The sequence below is a fragment of the Onychostruthus taczanowskii genome, unplaced genomic scaffold (genome assembly GCF_017590055.1).
Source record: "Onychostruthus taczanowskii isolate IOZ18803 unplaced genomic scaffold, ASM1759005v1 scaffold8, whole genome shotgun sequence".
Classification (NCBI taxonomy): Eukaryota; Metazoa; Chordata; class Aves; order Passeriformes; family Passeridae; genus Onychostruthus; species Onychostruthus taczanowskii.
The window spans coordinates 11,915,868-11,937,267 of NW_024505892.1; the positions used below are offsets into that span (position 1 = coordinate 11,915,868).

Consider the following 21,400-nt stretch of genomic DNA (forward strand, 5'->3'; position numbering starts at 1 on the left):
GGCGGAGCTCGCCGCCCGCCCCGGGCTCACCTGCAGGGCCGCGCCAGCGCCGCCGCGGGCAGTGAGTGAGTCCCGCTCGCGCCGGGCGCTTTTTAAAAACTTTAAATTTGGTGTCCAAAACCGCGCCAGCCAATGGCGAGGCGCCGGGGCGCCGTAGGCGGCCAATGGGCGGCGGGCAGGCTGCGGGGGCCAATCCGCGTCGCGGCGGGCGGGGCCGGGCCCGCCCCTCGCTTTCCCTCCTCGGCCGCCAGGGAGGGACGCGAGTGGCGCGGCCGCGGCTCCCGCGCGCCGGCCGCTCCCGCCCGCCCCTTCCTCCCGCCCTCCGGCCCCGCACCGCTCTCCGTCCCGCAGGAACCCGCGGCTGCCGCGTCCCGGCACCGACACGCGCCTAAGCGCAGCCTGGCGCCCAGCTACATCTGCGTCTGCTTGTTTAAATGGACGCGTCTGGGATCTTCACATCACCGAATGTGCAAAGCTCCTCTGCCGGGAAAGGATTCTTTCCCACACTGGGGATGTTCAAGAACTGCCCGGATGCAATCTTGTGCCATGTGCTCTAGGATGACCAGGCTTAAGGAGGGATGTTGGACTGCATGACCCACTGTTGTCCCTGCCAACGTGACCCATTCTGTGATTCAAGTCTGGCAGTGGATCTGGGCTACTCCCCATAAAAGAATTGTACTTATTTCATATGACCAACGCTAGCAGTGGTTGCAGAGTGAGCAGGAGCACCACTGGGAGCTAGGCTGACTGGACACCAGTGCAGGGATCCCCACCACTGCTGGAAAGGCAATCTGCTCACAGCTCAAGGAGGTTGCACTTGCAGAGACAACATCCCTTGCATTAAAATTAATACAGAGAGGGGGACTTCCAAGTCTTTACACAGTAAAGCTTGATGTGACAGGCCAATGACACTGAAGTCCCCCTATGTACAGCACTGTCAGACACTAGGTTTGCAATACCTCTGTCAGCCTCCCGCCAGAGACACACGATGTCTGTTTTTTCTCACACTGATCAGAGCCTGGTCAATTGCAAGGCAACAACACGTTTAGTGTTTGTCCAAGAGCCAGAAGAGAATAGGAAGGCAGGATCTGGCCAGACAGGCTACAAGCTGGATGATCAGGGAAGGTCTAGGGTGACAAAGACCAAAACAAGTGTCTAAGTTTCATGCAGAAGTCCAGTCTGCAGACCTGATCAATGGCCCTTATTTGTTTGGAAGAATATGAAGCTGAACAGCAAACTCCATCCATCACTTGGCATAAGAAGGCCTGGCTTTAAGTCACATCTGTAGGACTGTCACAAGTGCTCTCCAGTGTTCCATTTACCATACTGATCTGGTAAGGATGAAGACTTCAGTCCTAGTTTCTGCTCCAATAGGTATCTAATTATTTTACACAAAAAATTGAGTCAATGTTTCTTTTTAGTTTTTTTATGTGCCAGTTTGGAGTTATAAAACTGCTAGTAAATACAGATCTAGGACTCATGCTCATCAAAAGGAAATACGTATGCCTCATCTTATGCACACAGACATTCCTTCATCTGAAGTTAATGAATGCATCTTAAATTAAAAGACTTGGTACTTAATCATAGTTACCATGCAGTGTTTACTAGGAAAAAAAAAAAAAAGATACAGGTATCAAATGTTGTAAAATGCTGTTAAATAAACAGGCAAAATGAGTAAGTGCTGGTCATAGTGCATAGCTTTTAGAAGGTCAATAACTTGGACATTCAATTAAAACCATAAAGGAGACACTGAAGTCAACTGGATACTAAAATATCATTTGAACAATATTGTAACAATTACTTTTATTTTTGATTCAAGAACAGAAACATTTGTTGCAAAACCAATTCTTATGATTCATCACATTGGCTTCCATGGCTTTTTTTCCTTGAACAAGGGATATTCCTAAACTTGTTTTGCATTTATAAATAAGGGCCAGAAGGCCTTGAAAACATGACAGAGATATACTTTGACTCCTGTTCCTATAACACATGTAAGTGACTAATAAATATTTGGATAGACAGACTGGGATCATTTATTTATCACTTTTTTCCAATCACCCAAACAAAATAGGATTTTTTTGCTCTCCCACGTAAGCTATTTCATACTATTGTGAAATAGTTAAGCCATAGTTAAATGAAAATGGAACTAGAAATAACTCCTTTTTTAATTCATGCATACCTTTTGAGAGGGGTGTATCAGTTCCCAGTAGAAGTTAAAAACTGCTGTTACTTCTGGTGCAGTCAAATAAACTTTTCAAAAGGACTACTGCAGAAATGTCATATGAAGATAATAAAGTCTTTTACTCAGCAGGTAAGAAAACTGTTTAATATTCACAAAGAAACAAGTTGGGATGTTTTTCATGATCTGAAAAGAAGTTCCATTTTCTGGGTGGTGCTCTGAGAAGCTTCTTTGCAGACCAAAGTTTACGTCTGTTCCAATGGCCTGAGAAAGAACAATGTTCAGGAGGAATTATTTTTTTCATTTTCTGAAATAATTTCCATTAGAGATTCATAATCAGCATATTCTCTCACAGTTTGTATCATTTTGTCTAGCATTTCTTCCCCTAGCATGAAAGACTCAACATGATGCACCGATCTGCTTATTCTGTGGTCTGTAATCCGGTCCTGTGGAAAGTTGTATGTTCTGATCTTCTCTGATCTTCCTTTAGTCCCAACCTGTAGAACAAGAAGAATCAGTTTATGATCATCTTAAAAAAAATAGCAAAATATTGATTAGGCATATAAAGCAAAAGGTTTCTCTTCCTCACATGACTACACAAAATTTGTTATAGTTACATAGTACTCAGATCACTTCTACAGCTGCAGTAATTGTTCTCAAACACGTAAAAGAAAAATTTTACTGCATCTTTTTCTAATACTATTCTGGTTCTTCATGCTGCAATCCAGTTTGTTTCACTGGATCTCTAGGATTTACCTACTACTGAAATTTTAAGTCTGGCTAATATATGGCTTTTATTGCTGCAGTAAAATGTAATGCTGTTGTTCAGAGAGCTTGGGAACTCCACAAATTTTGTTCTCCAGAGTGGCCTAGTGGAAGGCATCCCTTCCCATGGTAGGAGGGTTGGAGCTGGATTATTTTTAAGGTCCCTGCCAACCCAAACCATTCTGTGATTCTATGACTTTTTTTGCCTCATATAAGTCTTTCCTGGGCTCCTGCTGCTCTATATTTCCATTTATTACTTGCTGTTCAACAAAGGTGTTACCCTCAAGACATATGTTTGCACAGAATTAGATCACAACAAAATGAAACTTACTTGAATCTTTCGAGCATAGTTTCTCTTTTTGGTTTCTTCTTCTAGTTTGGCGTTGTATAGTTTAGCACATAGCATTCGCATAGCCTTCTCTTTGTTTCTAATTTGGGATCTTTCTTGCTGACATTCAGACACAATCCCTGTCAAAAATATCGTGACATTTAGCATTTAAGATTAACACATACTAAAAGAGCTCAGCAATTTCTGGAAGATTTTTTATATGTTATATTAGGCTCTTACATTTGGACTGGGAATGTAGAAGTCCAGGTTTATTAATGAGTAATGATACATTTTGGGAGAGACGTGTAGGCTGAGTTGTACAGGTGCTTTAAGCCATAAAACAAATTTAATTCAGTGGAAATTTATTTCACCTGGACAACAGATGAATAATGAAATAAAAGATATGTGATGTGATCTGAGTTATAAAAGACAGCTTCATTGTAAATTTTGGCCACAGTTCCAGGAAATGCAGGATTTAAGGAACACTAAAATACGTAAGATAGTGAGTGCTTAGCATATGGTCAGAATATAAAAAAGTGGGAACTATTTTATTTAAAATAATAGAAGGGTGTGTTTTCTCATCCCAAAACATACAATTAAAGGTAAGAAATGAAAAGCCCCAGAAAGGATCAGGAAGAAGAAATATAGTACGAGCTAAGTTGTTATCTGGACTTACCAAGTAGCTCTGGTAATATTACATGATGATTTTATAAGATTACATAGTATTACTTTCTGAAAGACTTATTTACAAACAACATTTTGGATCACAGTGAAGGTTTATAAAAAGATTTAGAATGAGAGAAATAGAAGAAGCAGGACAATTTTAAGGGAAGAGAGATCAGAGAAATGAAAAAGGGAAAGGTGGAAGAGGAAAAAGTCAGGAGCTAATGTGAGGTATGAACTCCCCCACTAACTCTGTATAAGTGCAAAAAATTTGCAATTTAAGACTTCTATAACACACCCTAATAACTGCTATCAGCAAAAACTAAGATCAGTTGCTGGTTTTAGCTTGATGTGATTTTATCCAAACATACAGACAATGCAAAACATTTTTAATCTGGGGAATCTTTTTGTCATCATATAGTGAACAGAATTTTAACCTCTCTACTGCTAGCCTTCTGCTTTACTGGAGTGATACAGCAAGGGCAGAATGGATTGATGTTTAAACAGGTACAAAGAAATGCGTGGCAAAAATCTGGATACATGAAGAGGGCTTGGGATTACCCTGAAACCGTGTAAAGCCTGATGTATGTTTGTGGTAGAGAAGAGGAAAAGTTAAAATGCAATGAAAGTCAAGAAGGCTGTTGTGATTTGCTCAAAGGGAAGTAAAAGGCTTAGGAATGGCAATAAAAAGCCCCCATATAACAGCTAAAATCAGGTAGTGTTTGAGGGTGTATCTTATCCCTGATATGTTTCCTAACCTGAGCCAGAGGGATGGGCCTCTTAATTATGTGTGTCATCTATGGGAAGGGAGCCAGCAGACGAATGGGAGCTGGCATTCTGAGTAGACTCTGGCAGTCTGAGTAGACTCTGCAATTAAAAGTAATGTTTTAATACAAAAATAGCACAATCTCTCTTTTGGAGACTAGTCAAGAAAATTCAGATCATTAGATAGCAACCTACTCCATTTTTCGGTGTAATTTTCATTATCTGAAAGCTTAAATATATTTTTTTCATAAAAAATTATCTGACTGCTTTTAGAGTGTCATGTTTAATAGCAAAATTATAGCTTAACTAGTGAAGCCAGTAGTCTTCACTGCTAAAAACTGGAGTGGGCACAAGATGATGCATTTAGACTAGTATGAATAGACATGAAACTACATTAAACCTCTGCTCTACTGTTGCCCAGGTTCGAAAATTAAACCATTGTTTCAAAAGAAATTCTGACAGCAGTTTTGGAATGCAGATCTTGTACTAAGGAAAGGATGAAGCAGCACCTGTTGGAATGTGAACTATCCGCACAGCACTATCTGTGGTATTGACGTGCTGGCCTCCAGCTCCACTAGCTCGCTTTGTTTCTATCCGTAGATCTTTTGGACTAATTTGCAGCCTCATCTGTCATGGGAGACAGAAGAAGAGAAAAAAAGTATTTTATGTTGTTTCTTTCTAGACAGATACCAAATATGCACAGTAGGTTTACTTTAGAAGGCACATTCATGCAAGATCAAACTTCTGAATGCTTATGGGTACTAATTCAAATCCTCTCATAAACACATTAAGAAATCTTAGTAATCAGACTGGAACGTATCATGATGGTACCCCAGAAATCAGCCAAATAGTAACTTAATGCATAACCATTGCTTAGCACTAATTTTCCTCTCTTCTGAGAGCTCTGCATTCTCTTCCAGCGGAGTTAACCAATATTTGAGCTTGATTAGATGGTTTTTAAATGAAATGGAAGACATTCCTTTTTTTGGCTCTGGAGTGGAGCAATAGTCTCTGTGAGGAAGGAACAAGACAATTTCAAGGAAGTTCAGGAAGGAGTAACATCTTTGTCAATCTGCTACATCAATATGAAACTAAAATCAAAACAAAGCTTTCTTAGCCCACTGCTTTTAAGAAAGCAAATATAGCCAAACTGAATTACCATACATTTTAAAATATGCAAGTGAGGACACTACAAAAATGGGAAAGAGGAAGTGATAAAAGAAGTAATCTATGAGCCTGGTAAAATGACTCAGTCTTTTGTTACTTTGCAGAAAATGCAGTTTTCCACAAAACATGCAAGACCATCACAGTGAATTTTCAACATATAGTTAAAGTGAAATAGTACTGAAATTAGGATTATGAGAAAAGATAGAAATTCTTTATTCCATCCCTGTAATAAAAAAACAAAAAAACAAATATGACCCAATTTAAAATTAAGATTAAAAAATTCATTATGTGAGAATACCAAGAGAGGCAGAAAACACTTTGTATCAAACATTGCTCCTGGTAAATTCTGTTATACTGAAAGATAAATATTACCTCAGTGGGTTGGGGTAATATTGCAACAGTCATTGTGCTGGTGTGAATGCGTCCTTGTTTTTCTGTCTTTGGCACCCGCTGAACACGATGCACTCCTCCTTCAAACTTCATGTATTTGTAAGCCTCAACACCTGCGATACTGGCTACTGCATGTCTTAGGCCACCTTAAACAGAGAAGAAAAACTTTTGTAAACCTTGAAGAACTATGCTGTTATACTTCAAACAGTGTATTTACACACCACTGGCATTTCTTAAAATGAGAAACTTACCATTTAAACACTTGGGCAAAATTATGCCAAAAATGCAAGAACAATCTTAAAACTACATATTTACTCACACACTAGTTCAAAAAGGAAAGGACTGTCAGATTCTCTTTTGTTAATTTTTTCTATACATTTGTAATACATTTTATATACACCTATATAATTTTTTTGTGGACCAAACAGAACACAGGTTCCTGCACTTCTTACCAATACCTCCATCAAAACACTTGACAGGAACATCCTACAAGCATTGAACAGCTTGGAACTTGAAAGTCAAGCCCATAGCAATCATGGCTTTGGGACAGAGTTTGTTGCTCTACTACTTTATGACATTCTTGATCTTCCTTGTTCACAGTATAAATGAAGGATCAGAGAAGTGATGGCACTATAAATGAACGTATCATTTATATATAAATTAATGAATATATTTTACCCATATATAATGTATTATAAATTAATATATTTCACCTATTTTTGTTTTTAATGCAGCTCAATTCCCAAATCCCACTCTCAGCACAGTGGATGGTGTGCCAAGGGAATGACTCAAGACACAGGTGGCCTTGAAAGAGTATTGCTCTTCAAGCCTTGCAATATGAAACCACAGCTGAGGAAAAGAAGAGGCACACACTTCTCAGAAACACTGGTTTAAGCTATCTTTCAGACTAAGGAACTCAACCATAGGAACAAGACAACAGCTATTTAAAAAAGTAAAATGAAGACAACATGGAATCTGAAATTGCCCTGTGGAGCAGGAAGAAGTCATCTGCCAGAATACAGGCCAGGTTGTTCACTTCCATGGACATGTTTGTTCACTCATAACTTTAGTAAAATATATATTGTTTTACAGTCATATTTGTGAAAGACAGGAAAAGGCAGTTTGGCTTTCAATTTCACATAATTTTTATCCTTCTGCTTTTAAAATTTGTAGTGGGATGTGTGCCTATAGTGCTTAGAATAAGACAACCAAGAAACTGGTTCACATGACAGATATTTAGGCCATACTGCTTCAAACTGATTACCACCAACACAGGTTTATTAAGAACTGCAGCCAAATCTAATGAAATTCTGACAGACCTTTTACGCTGGCAGACAAGTTGTAGGCTTGTTAAATGTAGTTAACACTTGATAACTATGTGTTTGTCTCTTTCATATAAAATGTCCCAATATCTGATCTACTCAGAACAAGGGTATGAGTTTGTGCTCATTTTTTATGTGGCATCTTAGATCAGGGAAAAGTCCCACATCTGTGTCTCTGCCTGCCACTACAGGGTGAGAAGCAGTGAATAAATAATGACATGTGAGTTTGTGCTTCAACATGTGTGCTGAATCTTCAACATGCTGTTTTAGCACAGTGGCATCCCAGGGGGTAAGTCAATAGTCATTGAAGAGTGGACTGTAACCTGTATTTTATTGCAGCTTTATTTAACATACACCTGGTTCACACATGCTCACCTTCAGATTTCAAATTCAAATTCCCTGAAACAAGGGAGTTTAATATTTTAACGTAGGACCTTGCTTTTGCTCATGTGATCAATAAAAATGGAATGTGGGTAGGATGTAATAGCCTAGCATCACCCTCATCCACTCTTACTCAGCACAGCACAGACACTTTGAACCTGAGGGTTCAAATATCCATTTCATTGGCCATGCCAGGTAGAGTGCCCCTACCTTCCAATTTATCTCCAGCATCTGTTTTGATAATATGTGGTTACACAAAATCAAAAAATAACCTGCAAGAGGCTGACAAAATCTAGGACTGCCTTTATTTTACCCAAGATTTACATCCTAAATGTTAATTAAGGTGCATAAACAAACTTTTAGCAAAACAGACTTTAAAATAAACATATAACCATTTAAAAAACCTTCCCTTTCAAAGAGAAAATATGGATAGACTTATGTTACATTAACATATTAGTTCAATTTCCCATTTAAGGCATTAATGAGGCCTCTGAGGGTGTGGGCTCCTTGTCCAAGAACTGAGCTTTCACCAAAAGGGTAGCCAAGCCCAACTCTCTCTTTTTTCTAATCATAGGACTGTAAGCTGAGTCAGACCTGACTTACAACTATTCCATAACAAGGAATTTTCAGCCAAGTCAGTAGACTCAGCCAATTCGCACAGTGGTCTCAAAACTGCTAGAGCTGAGAAAGAAAAAACACACAGCTTGCTGGAAGATGAGACAGGCTTTGCTTAAGCTGACTGAAACTGTGCTCTGAAGGTGAAGTGTATGAGACTGCTGGGGTTCACCCAATCCAAGTCTTGCATCAATGGAAAGGCAACTCGCCTTTCCCTATAGTATGTGGGGGAAAAAAAAAAAGACCCAGACCCTTCCTCTTTTCTGTTTACACCCATCTAATATGTACAATGTTTATTCCATTTACTTAAAAAACAAAACAAAACAAAGCAGATTTCTGTTGGCTTTGAAGGCTGAACTGGTTCAGCCCCTGGCAAAGTGTTTGCTTGGCCATAAGTGGGGATGAACATGACTTTGTGCTTTCAGCAACAAGATGTACTCTAATATGAAGCTGCTTATCCCTACCGCCATGTAAGCTGTATAAACAGTTTACTTGGCACATGAGCTCTTAACAATACAAGAAGTTTATTAATATTAACAAATCTAGGCAAAAGAAAATAAGAAATTCAAGTGTCATAAATTTTTTAAAGTATATTAATTGAATCATTAGCAGTCACTCTAGAGGGGAGTAAGCCACTCTAGAGGGGAGCCTGAGTTCATGTTCATGAACTTGAAATAAGATACTTGCTAACAACTCTAAAGAAAGATTTTTAAAACAGTTTAAAAATGTAACACTTTTGAAAATCAAATTCTGATAAAGATTTTAACAACTGTTACAGATGAGCTACATCCAAATATTCCATTCCCTTATAATATAGATGAGATACTATTACAAATAAATTTAAAATGTTTTAGATTAAACTTCAAGAATTGTTTTAATAAAATGATTCCTCTATGCCAATAGATTCATAATAAAAACCAGATTTTTTCAATCTTCCACCAACCTAATCTGTAAATAATAAAACATTAGATAACTAAGTAGAACACTATAGCCAAACAAAGTTTACATAATCTTTATTAAAAAAAAAAGCTAAACCAACATATCTGTATCATTTTCCAAATTTCCTTCTGCCAAGCACTTGTCTTTCAATAATTTCAAAATGTAGAAATGAAATTACTGAAAGACGAATTTTCTTTGTAGCACTTTTGTATTTTAATAGTTTTTCTGAAATGGAGTTTCATGCCCAAATACAGAAGCTGAAGAGCACTGTACTCAGACATTCAAACAATATTCCACTTCTAAAATTAAGATAGTGCAAATCAGTTTCCTTTACTTTGGAAATTAATATATCATATGAATGAGTGTTTCAACTTGAATTAGGAAGTTACAGTTTTTTCATTACTAACCTAGTTCACTGGGAAAGTATTCTAATATTTCAAATTTCCACTGTTTATAAGCAGCATATCGTTGATACATATCAAATATCTCCGAGGTGAACAGCATGGCTTCCTGCCCTCCAACTCCAGCAGTTACTTCCATGACAAGATCACTCTCATCTGTTTCTTCTGAAGGAATCAAAAGCAACACTATCTGTGAATACAAAAGCACCCAGCTAAGACTCCTCTCTGACACTGCTACCCACACCTGAGTCAGTGTAAAACGGCAGACACGTCTGTAACTGATCCAGGCTGTGTTCTCCTGCCCTGAGGACAGGCTTCAGCCAGGCAAAGGTGTGCAAGGGTGGTGCTGCATTGCAGGAAGGCTCCCTGTGTCTGTTCAGGGTCACAGGAGCTACACGGGCCTCTCCTGAGAGCCACAAAACTTCAGAGAAGATTTTAATCCATCAGGAGCACTGCGAGGATAAACCACAGGATACATGCCTGTTCTTGCAACACGGATTCCCCTTTAATTATATCTCAACTGCAGAGCTAAGAAGGATGTTCAGGAGCACAGTCCTTCAACAACAACATAAATGTATTATCTGTTCATTTATTTAAAAAAAAAAAAAGAGCCTGATTTGCAGAAGAAACATAAACCAAAAAATGATCAAAATTTTGCAAATGCTTTTAAATCCTCATCCTTTACTAGCATTGGGTGATGTTTCTTTCCTTTATTTCCACAGATGACAACTTCTTTTGGCAGAATCATAAATATTTACAAAAATATTTCTGTAAATAAAGCGACTGTTGTGTTGTTGTTGGAGGAACGAAGAATACGACCATAGCAGTTTCCATAATAATATTAAGTTGAAACTTAATTGTTTACCTAAGGATTTTTTTTTTGGTTAAATAGCAAAGATACTCTGTAAAATTTATATAAAGTAGCAGCCTAAAGTAGTTACACAGTATTACATTTTTTCAAACCCACCGGTAAGTGACACTATGCAAGTTTAATGTTTCCAAAGGCTAAAGAGTTGGACATCCATAAAGATACACTCAGACAAGAGAAACTATAGCACCCATTTAAAAAGATACTTTGATTGAAACATTTTCAGGTACAAACAGGCACTTGCTTACAGGATGTCTTTATAGCACTTGATTTTTTATTTTCCTTAGCTAACAGACATTATTTGGGGGCTATAACTAGCACAGTGGGGTGGAAGAAGAACTTATCACATACATCTTGATGAGAATCATAGAACGGTTTGGGTTGGAAGGGGCCTTAAATATCACCTAGTTCCAACACTCCCAAGGAGCCAATTTGGCCTTGTTAATTTAAGAATGGCAAGGAAACAGGGGCTCTATAAGGGGATCTAACCTGTTGTTTCAGTTCAACTATCTCTTCTTCACAGGAAGCAATTTCTGTTTCTGCAAGCTTCCGGAAATCTTCATTCTCATCTGAAATATATGAGCCTGGTTAATCTTCAGATGTATATCAGTGCCATTCTAAGAAAACCTTTTAAAAAAATAACCACATGAAGAACTTACTTTACCAAAAAAAACCCCAAACCAAAACCATATTACCACATAACCCCTCCCTATCCCTAAACCTGTTAGAAAATCAAATTACTAATATGGTCTATAAAGAAGATTCTAAGTACATATTAAGTGTTTTCTAATCCTGTGCAGGTATAAGACATGAGAAAAATCTGAAATAAAAGAATTTCTGCTAAAACATCCAAAACTAAAATTCAAGCCAACCGTAAAAAAAAAAATTACTGTGCCAGTGGTCAAACAATAGCACAGGTTGCACAGATTGGTTGTGAATTTCCATCCCTGGAGATACTCAAAACCTAACTGGGTGAAACCCTGAGCAACTTGTGGGTGACCCTGCTTGAGCAGGAGGGTGGACTGGGTGATATCCAAAGGTCCTTCCCACAAAAGCCATTCTGCGGCTCTAAAGAACTATTTTCTGTATTTCAGTGTGGCAAAAACATAAAGGATTTAAAGAGCACAGCGGCTCCAAAACTGGCACACCTTGTTAAAAGGACTAAACCCCTATCACTGTATGCAAAAATCTGAATACTACTTAATCATCTAAAGAATGTTTACTGATGCTAAAGTAGTCCATTTCTACATTTTAGATTTCTAAACGCTATCAAAACGCAGTTTGATTACTAGTAAAAAAATAATCCCATTATTTGGCAGCACTAAAAGTTGCAGCTACTGACACACAACAAAGACAAATCACGGTGTGGAGACAGCAGATTCAGGTGCTGACTTCTACGACTGCCAAAACGGAGACAGGCAGGCGGACTGGGCTGCCTTGGCGGCAAGGGAAAAATGGATTAAAAAAAAAAAGCTCCTTCAAAACTTCAGAAGTTTTCCATCCCCGATTAGCTGTCTTTGTTTTATATGAAACAGGTTCCAGTATCAGCGCTTCCCACGCCGGCGGAAGTACTTTCCCCCCCTCCTGTACTCGCGACCTCTGCTCGGGCAGTGTCTTTGCCTCCGGAAGGCCCGAGGGGGGCGCCCCGTGCTCCCCCGCTGCCACGCGCGCGTGTCGCCGTCACGCCCCCGCCCGGGGACACGCGCGCCGCCCTCCCGCCGCCGGGGCGCGCCCCTCGCGCGCGCAGCCGCCGCCGCCAGCGGCCATCCCACCGGCGCTGCCCGGAGGCTCCGAGGCGGCAGCGCGGCGGCTCGGTAGCCTTGGGCCGCGCGGAGGGCCCGCGAGAGCAGCCGCATGTCTGGCCGGGGCTGGAGCGCGGCCGCCCTCCTGTCGCCCGGGCGTCACTGCCCTTCCGGAGACGCCCGAACGCGCTTGGCAGCCTCCCTTCCGGGTTTCCGGAAGTTGCCGAAGAGGCTCGGCGCTGGCTTTGGGCGCAGTCGGAAATCATCGGGTCTCCGGTGGCGGAAATGGCCGAACGTGTTCGGCTTCCCTCGGCTCGTGCTGTCCCGCGGTGGGGCGGGCTGGCGGGCTCTGATTGGCCAGCGCTGACGGGGCGGGGCGCCGCCTCATGGCCTGGCCGGACGCCCTGAGCGCCCTCTGCAGGACCCGGAGGGGGGTGTAAGTCAGCCTGAACCAAAAAAAAAAAAAAAAAAAAAAAAAAAAGCCTCAAACCCCACCAAATCCTCAGTACCCCAAGCCTATAGCAGGACTTCTGAGCAAGAGCCTCGGGGGTACTGAGTTATCGACCGGGGTGGTTTAAAGTCTGCATAGATAAAAGTGAGGTTGGTGAGGAGTGTGAGCTGGGGCTTTGGATATCTGGGTTATCCTTCTCCCTCCAGAAGAAATCTTCAAAATTAAAGTACACTGGGGAGGACCGTGCAAATATTGTGGAAGAAAGTCCCCGTACTGAAAGCAGGCGCAGAATTAAGCATTTAGAGGAAAAGAAATGAGTCGTCAGAGGAACCAAAAAGGGCAATTCAAAGTGCCTTCAATCAGAGATTAGCAGTGAGACTGAAAGACAACCCATTTACACAATACAGATCCGAGTACAGTGTTTTACATGTAAGTTTCAAGTAGGAACTTAATCTTGTGGGATGATCTGGGCAAATCCCTCCTGAAATGCCGACCGAGTGCATATTACCTTGTTTTAGATAACACCATTAATGAGATTTTGGCTAAACTCAAAGCAGTTTCAAGAATATATTTTAATATAAAAATGTGCAGCTATCCATAATTTTTTATTAGGCAGTATTTTGTATTACAATAATTTGAGGAGTCAGGGTTGTGTCCTTCCCTTCCTTCTGTCCTTGTTCATGTCTTACCAGAACCAGGCAATCACATTTTACAGCTAAATTACAATCTTGGAATAACAGCTACTTCCTTATGAAACATTAGTCAATTGTTATTTTAATGATAAAAACAAGAGTAATTCTTGAAAACCTAAGTAGTTTTGGTAGTCAGAAAAGAAAACATGGAAGTGTTTGTTGTATGATGGAAATCCAAAGGCTAGTGTGAGAATTTGCTATTTGGAATACTAAACATTAAAATTAATGGTTAGATAAAAATGTTTTCCTGTAATTTTAAGCATGCAACTTTGGAGAAGGTGTATTGGCAAAACAGAGTGTAGCAATAATTTATAAGTAAAAGTCACACTGGAAGGTCTTTGTGGAGAACGTACAGTCTGTGTGAGTTGTCTGGCACTGTTGAAAATCCCAGGCCATCACTTATGAAATCTCACCCACCAAAAGCTTCCTTTGCACCCACTACTGCCTGCCTATGAAGCTCCTTGAAGTCTTCTTGCAGAAACATAAAGGAAAAACTATCCAATTTATGGTTTAACACACAAAATATTTTGATGTTCTCTAACAATGAATGAGTGGCTAACTGCTGTGTAGGCCCAGCTTGTGAAGAGACCTATGGAAAACTCAGGAAACTTAGAGTAAGGGGTAATTTAAGATAAAGCTTTTGAGAAAAAAAACAAAAAAGTAATCTGAGTCAGTGACTGATGGTCAGCCTTTGAATCACCTGAATGATGTCCCTGTTTTAAATGAGAAGGGTGGACTTCCACAGGGTGAGTTCATGGATAAAGGAAGGGGCAAAATCAGGCTTTTGGTATAAAATAATATGTAACCACTGTTTCTGTCAAGTCTTTGTCTAACTGATTTTGGCACTATTATTGCTTTGTTCTTTCATCCCATCAACATCACTTGTACTGCTGGCAGAAGTATTCAGAACATGTTCAAACAGGGATGATGCTTTGTCACTGCAAATGTACTCAAGTGTATTGGTAAATGGGATGGAACTTTTGTCATTGTGTTCGAGTCTCAGGATGTGCTAGAGTGCTATTCTTGGGTCTCTTAAAAAATAACAGCATGATAGCCTGAGAAAAACCCTGTTTGGAAGTTGGTAGTTAGACGTGATTCAATGTCTTGGAGGAGACATTGCAGCTATCTGCCTATGTGCAACCTTAGCTTTGTGCTTTGTTGGATTTGATAAAGGCTCAGGCTCTGTTGACTGGACCAACAATGCCAGAAGCAGGATCGAAGATATTGTGGAAATACAGAATTTACTCCTTGTGGTGCAGAGAGTTGCTGAAGTTAGAGACTTTCTTGATCAGCTTTGATTGCTTTTGAATTGGTCTTATGGAATACTTCTGTTAAATGGCTTTTGCAACCACTTCTTGCATATGGAATTTGTGGGTTCCTAAGGGCTCACAGCATGGTCAGTCCAGCAAGCTGTTCTTACTGAAAAAAACCCCTGACTGGTTTTAGATATTGCCTCATTGTAACTGAATTTGCTGCCTAGGGAATCAAGTTTAGGATGAGATGACATCTTAAACCCTGGCTGTTGAAGCTAGACTGTAGGTCTCCTTTATTTGCTTGGTTTAGACCACAGCCTAGCAGCACTTCAGCATGCTTTTAATTTAAAAAGTAACTATTGCTAGCTGAAGTCTGGTTTGTGTCCACTTTCTGCTGTCCTGCAAATGAACTATGTGGACTCCACAGCTACTCAAGTGAGTTATGGACTGGCTGTGGACCTGGACGTGCTATTTCCATGGTACTGTGACATAGCTGTTTAACCTGCAGCCCAGACACCTCTGTCACCAGCCTGTCTTTTTTCCATCAAACCTCGAGTCTCCTTCACATCACATGTGCCTTCAGGTCAATCTGAATGCTCATGATACTGTCTGTGAGTTTTGCTTCATTCTGGGTATCCCAAACTACTTTAAGCTCAGTTGTGTGAAAGCTGGCTGTAAACAGCTAAGTTGAACACACGTGTAACACAGTATAGATTGACTTTCTTTTCAACCTAAAGGACAGGAGGGTACAGAAGTATTCTGCTTATTTTTGGCTCTTTGGCATTAGGTTCTATTTAACAGAAATTTAAAACACCAGGCAAAAGTGACAAAAAACATAGCTCACTTTCTATAGTGCACTTGCTATACACATTCTCATGAAAAACTGAAATACAAGTTAAATACATAGTTATTTTATTCCAAGCTATAGAATAAGTGTATTTAGGCAGTTTTTCAAGTGTATTGTACACTGCATGCACAATAAATCAGTTTAATAGCTTGACTTTTTTACAGTTTGTGTTCAAAGAACTGTATGATAGGCAATGAGATCATGTTACTTATTGTCCATTTGGACCACATCCATTTTTGTCATAAAAAAATTTGAGAAACCCAAACCGATAAATGAAATGTATCTTAAATGTTTTAATGAGAGCATTTGCTCTCAAGAAAGAAACTTTATATGCTATGTTCAATTTTTAAATCCTTCCCAACAGAGGATTTTAGACAATAAACTTTTCAACGTGATTTCATTGCAGTATTACACTGAAGATTGGTGTAATATTTTTCAAAACTATGTCACAGTTTCCAAATACAGATTTTGGAATCTTATGCTAGAAATCAAGGTAATATTTTAGGGCCTGCACATCTAGCTTTAAACCTGTCTTGAAAGGATGACTTGTCTGTGTTGACAAGAAGGTCTACCTGTGTGAAATATCTTATAAAGATAGCTTATGACTAGCAGGTCACCATCAAATAGTAACATTAAGAATATTCAAGTCTACATTTGTCAGGACTTATGCATGCAGTTTTGTCTCTTACACATTGGTTAGATGTGTGCACTAAATATGTTGTGCCTCAAACACCAACAACTTGAAATTACACCATGTAAATATATACATATATGATGCTGTATATGTTTAGTACCAAGTAAATATAACTAGTCAAATGATACTAGACATATGTAGGACCATAGTTAAATTCCAATTAAGAAAAAAGCAAGAAAAATTATTTTTTTCCTAACAGCATTTCACAGTAGAAGGAGGCAGTCTTTTCTCACTGAATTTTCCCCCCTCAGGATTTGTAAACATCATAGCTCGTATTCTATCAGTATAATAATTGAACATTTTATTCATAATGGTAAGTAGCTAACCAACATGAATAAAGTTGTCATAACACGGTAGCACTTTCAGACAAAACAGGTATTTATTAAAAGAAACATTTATAAATATTTTGTCTTGCATTTTAAACTACATTTTCATAAATAACAATATTTAAAAGTGCTGAATATGGTAGGATAGTCAGCAATGCCACTGTAAACAGATCTGTTTTTCCACTTTGCAGATTTTTGTTTTAGATCCCATTTTGTCAAACACTACAACAGTTAAAATATTTGCATAGGGAATAGAGAATAGCCCTTTTAATCATCTCCTGAATTCTATATAAATTACAAAACCAAATGAGTTTAAGAAACAGTTTGTCAAATTGTTCATATATATATCCAAAAAAAGCACACAGGTTTCAAGTAAAAATAATGACTAAAAAATTCCCCAAACCTGCTATCTGAAGCATGTTCAATAAATTAAGAAAATGAGAGGTAGTAAAACAAAGGGAAAAAAATAAGCCCCAGAAGATAAACTAAGACCTGCATCCTCCCAGTTACGGTGTCACAGCAGACCTGCCTCGGCAGCAGCAGCTCCCGCCAAAGCCGGCACCGGAGGCTGCCCGCAGGAAGTAACTGAGAGGTTGGAGCCAACTGTGTTCAGGCCAGATTCCACTCGAGGACACAACTGCCAGACCTTCCAGGCCAGTCAAAAGCCATGGGCTCGTGCCATGTTTAGTCCTACGTAAGTGAGAAGAACCTTGCCTCTTAAGTCTTAATATGGTTATCAGTATTAAATATATATATATATATATATACACGCACAAACATATATATATATATATATTTAACAAGTATTCAGAGCAATTTCTTGGTATGTCTTTAGCAGTTTATGAGGGATGCTAACACTCATTTTGCTTGTGTATGGTAGGTATGAAGATGGGGTTTTTTTAAGTTCCAAGTCACTGTCTCTTTAAACATCAAAATGTGTCCTGAAACTGGACATTCTTTGATAAAAAGGCCAAGCAAACACCTATTAAAAACACCATGGCAGCCTAGTGATGGGAGTACTGTGCTGCCTTAGCTGTGATTAAGGGCTCAGTACAGGAATCTTTACCCAGGAAAGATACCCATTGTGTTTCTGTAGGCATTTTGCTTGGGTAAGATCTGTGGGTTTAGAAGCCCTTGAAGTTTGGTTTAATATTACTCTCCAAACCCCTTGTTTTCAAGGAGTTGTTCAAAATCAATGAGGCTAGAAGCTAAGATAAGTCTTCTTTAACCCTCCACCTCGTAAAACGTTACTTCATTTAAAAACATTTTTTACCGGATTTAGCTTTCAAAAAAAGTATCTTACAGAACAGATGCAGTTCATCAAAATGTTCTAAAATGCTCTAAAATGCTACATGTAGGCAATCTTTTATTAAATTTCTTTATTCAAAAAACTAAATAATCAAGCTTTTTGTGTTGTTTCTTGTTTCTTTTTTTTTTTTTTCTGAAGTACATAACATTATACAACAGTGTTAGAACTGGATAGCCAGTCTTTAATAAATCAATTACAGTATCTGACATCTGAAATGTACATTGAAAATCTTTGTTCTTTTAACAATTAAACAATATCAGCGCATAGATTGTGTCACCCAGAAATGGATCCCTTTAAGTGATTTGTGCTTTTTTTTTCTTCTCCTTTTATTTTTCTTTTTCTTTGACATTGCAAACTCTGTAATGAAAATGCCACAGTTTTGGCAGTGAACAACCAGAGGAATCCTCCGTTTGATTTATTTTAAATAAACAGTGATAAATAGCTCTTTTTCTCTGTACAGAAATATTGGCTTCAAAAAGTCAGTGTATTGTACTCAGTAGAGCATGTAGAGTAATGCTACACCTTAAAAATTGGCTTTTTAGTTAGTGATGTTAAAAAATGCAAGCCTCTTTCTGGTTTGCTGTAATTGTTTCTATGTACCATAGGACTGTATTGCACAAAAAAAAAGTTTTTAAATACAGCTATAATTTATGTTATTGGATTAAATATTGCAACAACTAAGTGGTAAGTGAAGCAGTTTTACCTTGCACATGCAGTGTGAGGTTACACAAGGAGACTGTTCATAAAACTACAAATACATCCTTGCAATCTTGACTGCAGTAGGGTGAAAGGAGTGTGAAACAAATGTATTTTGGCAAATCCATTGATCCCCCCACACACCACTCATCTCCTCTGAGCAAGGAGGACCTTGGTAAAAATGTAGACAGAGACCATAATATGTATTTCTTGAGCAAGGAGGACCTTGGTAAAAATGTAGACAGAGACCATAATATGTATTTTTTTTTCTTCACAGTAGCCTGAGTAGTGCTAAACTGTAGTTCTCCAGGAACCCAGCTCCAGATGTTATTAAACTAATTTTCTTCCATCCCACCCACCCAAAAAAAAAAAAATCAAGGTATTTGTTTGAAAATTAAGTTTCAGAAGTAGAGCCTGTAATACTTTCAACAAGAGACTTATAAATCTGAGAGTTCAAAAACCTTGGAAAAGAGTCTCTGTGCATCAAGGTGTATATCTGGAGCTGGGCATCTTCATACATGTGAGGACTGGGATCCAACAAGTTTCTGTTGATCACTTCTCTCACCCGGGAATCAAGACTAACCTGAAGAAGATGAGCACAGAATATTGAAACAATAACATTGGAAAAGTTGTAATATGTCTCTTTATTTCTCAGGGCTCCACTGAACATGCTGAGTTTTTCAGTTATTCAAGTAATGCTCTGTGCTTCTTTCAGAACCATCACACAATTACTGGGTAATGCACTGGGACCATCAACTCTATTTCAGTTTTCACTTGGTCTTTGCATCCATCTTAAGATCTGTACAATGAAATGCACTGTATAGAAGATTAAGTGCACTGCAACTGCAGTTTTCCAAAATATATTGTTTTACCTTAAAAATAATTTGTATGCATTTAAAAATGTTTCTCTGAAATGAATGTTGAATTACCCTAGTTCAGAGAGCTGAAGGTTTTTTTGTGGGTTTTTTTTTTTTTTTTTTTTTTACCTGAGCATTTGTGGTTACACTTTTTGAGGATTTCTGTTCATCATTCTTATCTGGCTGCCCTAGAGATTTTTTTTTCTGTTTCTTTTTCAGACACTACATTTGTTCCTTACAAATTACCCAAAATTTTGTCATTTTTATTGTGTTAATTTCCCCATTATTATTAACTATTTCAGGTTTTTTTCTTCTTGTCAGGACTCTTTTAACATCTGGTAATTCAGACTTTCAGGAGATCGTATATCCGTATTGAACTTGTTAGCAAGTTTCAGTTTTAGCTTCTCATTTACTTACCATTTGTGATGAACTCCTGTGCCTAGGCAGGCAGAAAAAGACATATTATGCTTGGGATGAATGCCCAGATAATTTTAGAATATCCTTTAGAAATTTGAGCAAATGTACAGTTTATCCACAAAATGCTATAAAACCTAGTAAATTAATGCATTCTGGATTAAATGAAATGGCAGTAGCAGCAAGGCCCACTGGGACCAGCAAGGGTTTACTCAGCTAAGAATAAAAGGGCTAAAATCCTGAGTAGATAAATGCCAAGAAGAGATCAGTTAAGACTCTGTGATTTACACCAAGTTGCAATCTGACCTTACTGCTCTGCAACTGTACAAAGATATTCATACTGTCTGGAGGATTGACTTTAATCCTGGAAATCTCCATGTATTAAGATACCTTGATACATGAAGGATGATAACCAAGATGAAAACTCAGAATATGTTTGGATGTGTGAGTCTTTGCTTTCATACATGGTGAAGCAAAGTATTTGAAAAATGCTGGTGTGGTGTAGCATAGTATGGTACAGCACTGAGAAGTAAATATACATTTTGCATTCTATCTTCAGTACCAGCTGTAGGCATTGTTGGTTTGTTGGCAGACTGGAGTATGCTACTGACAGAGCAGACAAGCTTTCTCCTCTAATATTTGCCCTCACTTGTCTATTAGTCACAAGGCACAGCTATGAGAGACCAGTGGTGCTGCTCAGTCAGTGAGTGTGGGCAGGAGTACAGTACTATGGTAGTTTTGCAGCCATGTGTATTCAGAATGTGCTTGAATAGATTTCAGGCCCAGACCACTGCATTTCTACAGGACAGAAAAGGACACTGAGATTTAAGCAATTTTCCCCCTGACACCCAGGCACACACATTTATATCCACAAAAACAGTTTGTGCAGCTAATTGGCTCTTCAACATCAAACATAATAGCTGGGATAAAAAACCCCTCAAATTTGGCAGTATAGTGGGGTTTTGAGCCACTGAGCATAATAAAAGTTAATTGTTCTCAGAGAATGCAAAAAACAAAATTAATTATGGAACTGTTAATTTGCATTGTATTTTTTCAGTGACTCACTAAAGCCAGATGGCAAAACTAGTTGGAATTACTAAAGGTATTTTCTTGCTAAGCAGATGAATACAAAGTATCTGTTTAGAACACTAAGACCTTCTGCCTCAATAACTTCTTTACTGTACCAGTCATGCTAAATATATTAGCTCTTATGCCAAAAGATAACATCTGGAAAGGGATGCCTGGATGAACAATAATTTTTCAGTTCCCATGCTGTTCTAATGCATTGCAAACAGTTCTTTTTTGCCTCCTAAGATTTCCAGTATGGGCAGGGGCA

General features: G+C 38.8%; 2 protein-coding genes across 3 annotated transcripts in view; both read right to left on the bottom strand.

Moving 5' to 3' along the window:
• Nucleotides 1-1,783: 1,783 nt before the first annotated feature.
• MTRF1L (mitochondrial translation release factor 1 like) lies at nt 1,784-11,366 on the bottom strand. 2 transcript variants are annotated; one of them, XM_041423970.1, is made up of 6 exons: nt 11,273-11,366; nt 9,922-10,105; nt 6,240-6,403; nt 5,210-5,327; nt 3,276-3,412; nt 1,784-2,676 (listed from the first exon to the last, which is right to left on the bottom strand). In XM_041423970.1, the coding sequence occupies exons 2-6, from the start codon at nt 10,052-10,054 to the stop codon at nt 2,461-2,463; spliced, it is 768 nt and encodes a 255-aa protein (XP_041279904.1). In that variant the 5' UTR covers nt 10,055-10,105; nt 11,273-11,366; the 3' UTR covers nt 1,784-2,460. The 2 variants fall into 2 exon arrangements, with proteins under 2 accessions (XP_041279904.1, XP_041279905.1); XM_041423971.1 differs by having other exon boundaries at nt 9,922-10,080; nt 11,273-11,340.
• A 7,821-nt stretch (nt 11,367-19,187) lies between these two features.
• Nucleotides 19,188-21,400, bottom strand: part of RGS17 (regulator of G protein signaling 17) — a 29,398-nt gene continuing 27,185 nt past the window's right edge. Inside the window, exon 5 of the mRNA XM_041423890.1 lies at nt 19,188-19,376. Within this exon, the coding sequence (XP_041279824.1) occupies nt 19,188-19,376 (189 nt within the window). The remainder of the gene's footprint in view (nt 19,377-21,400) is intronic.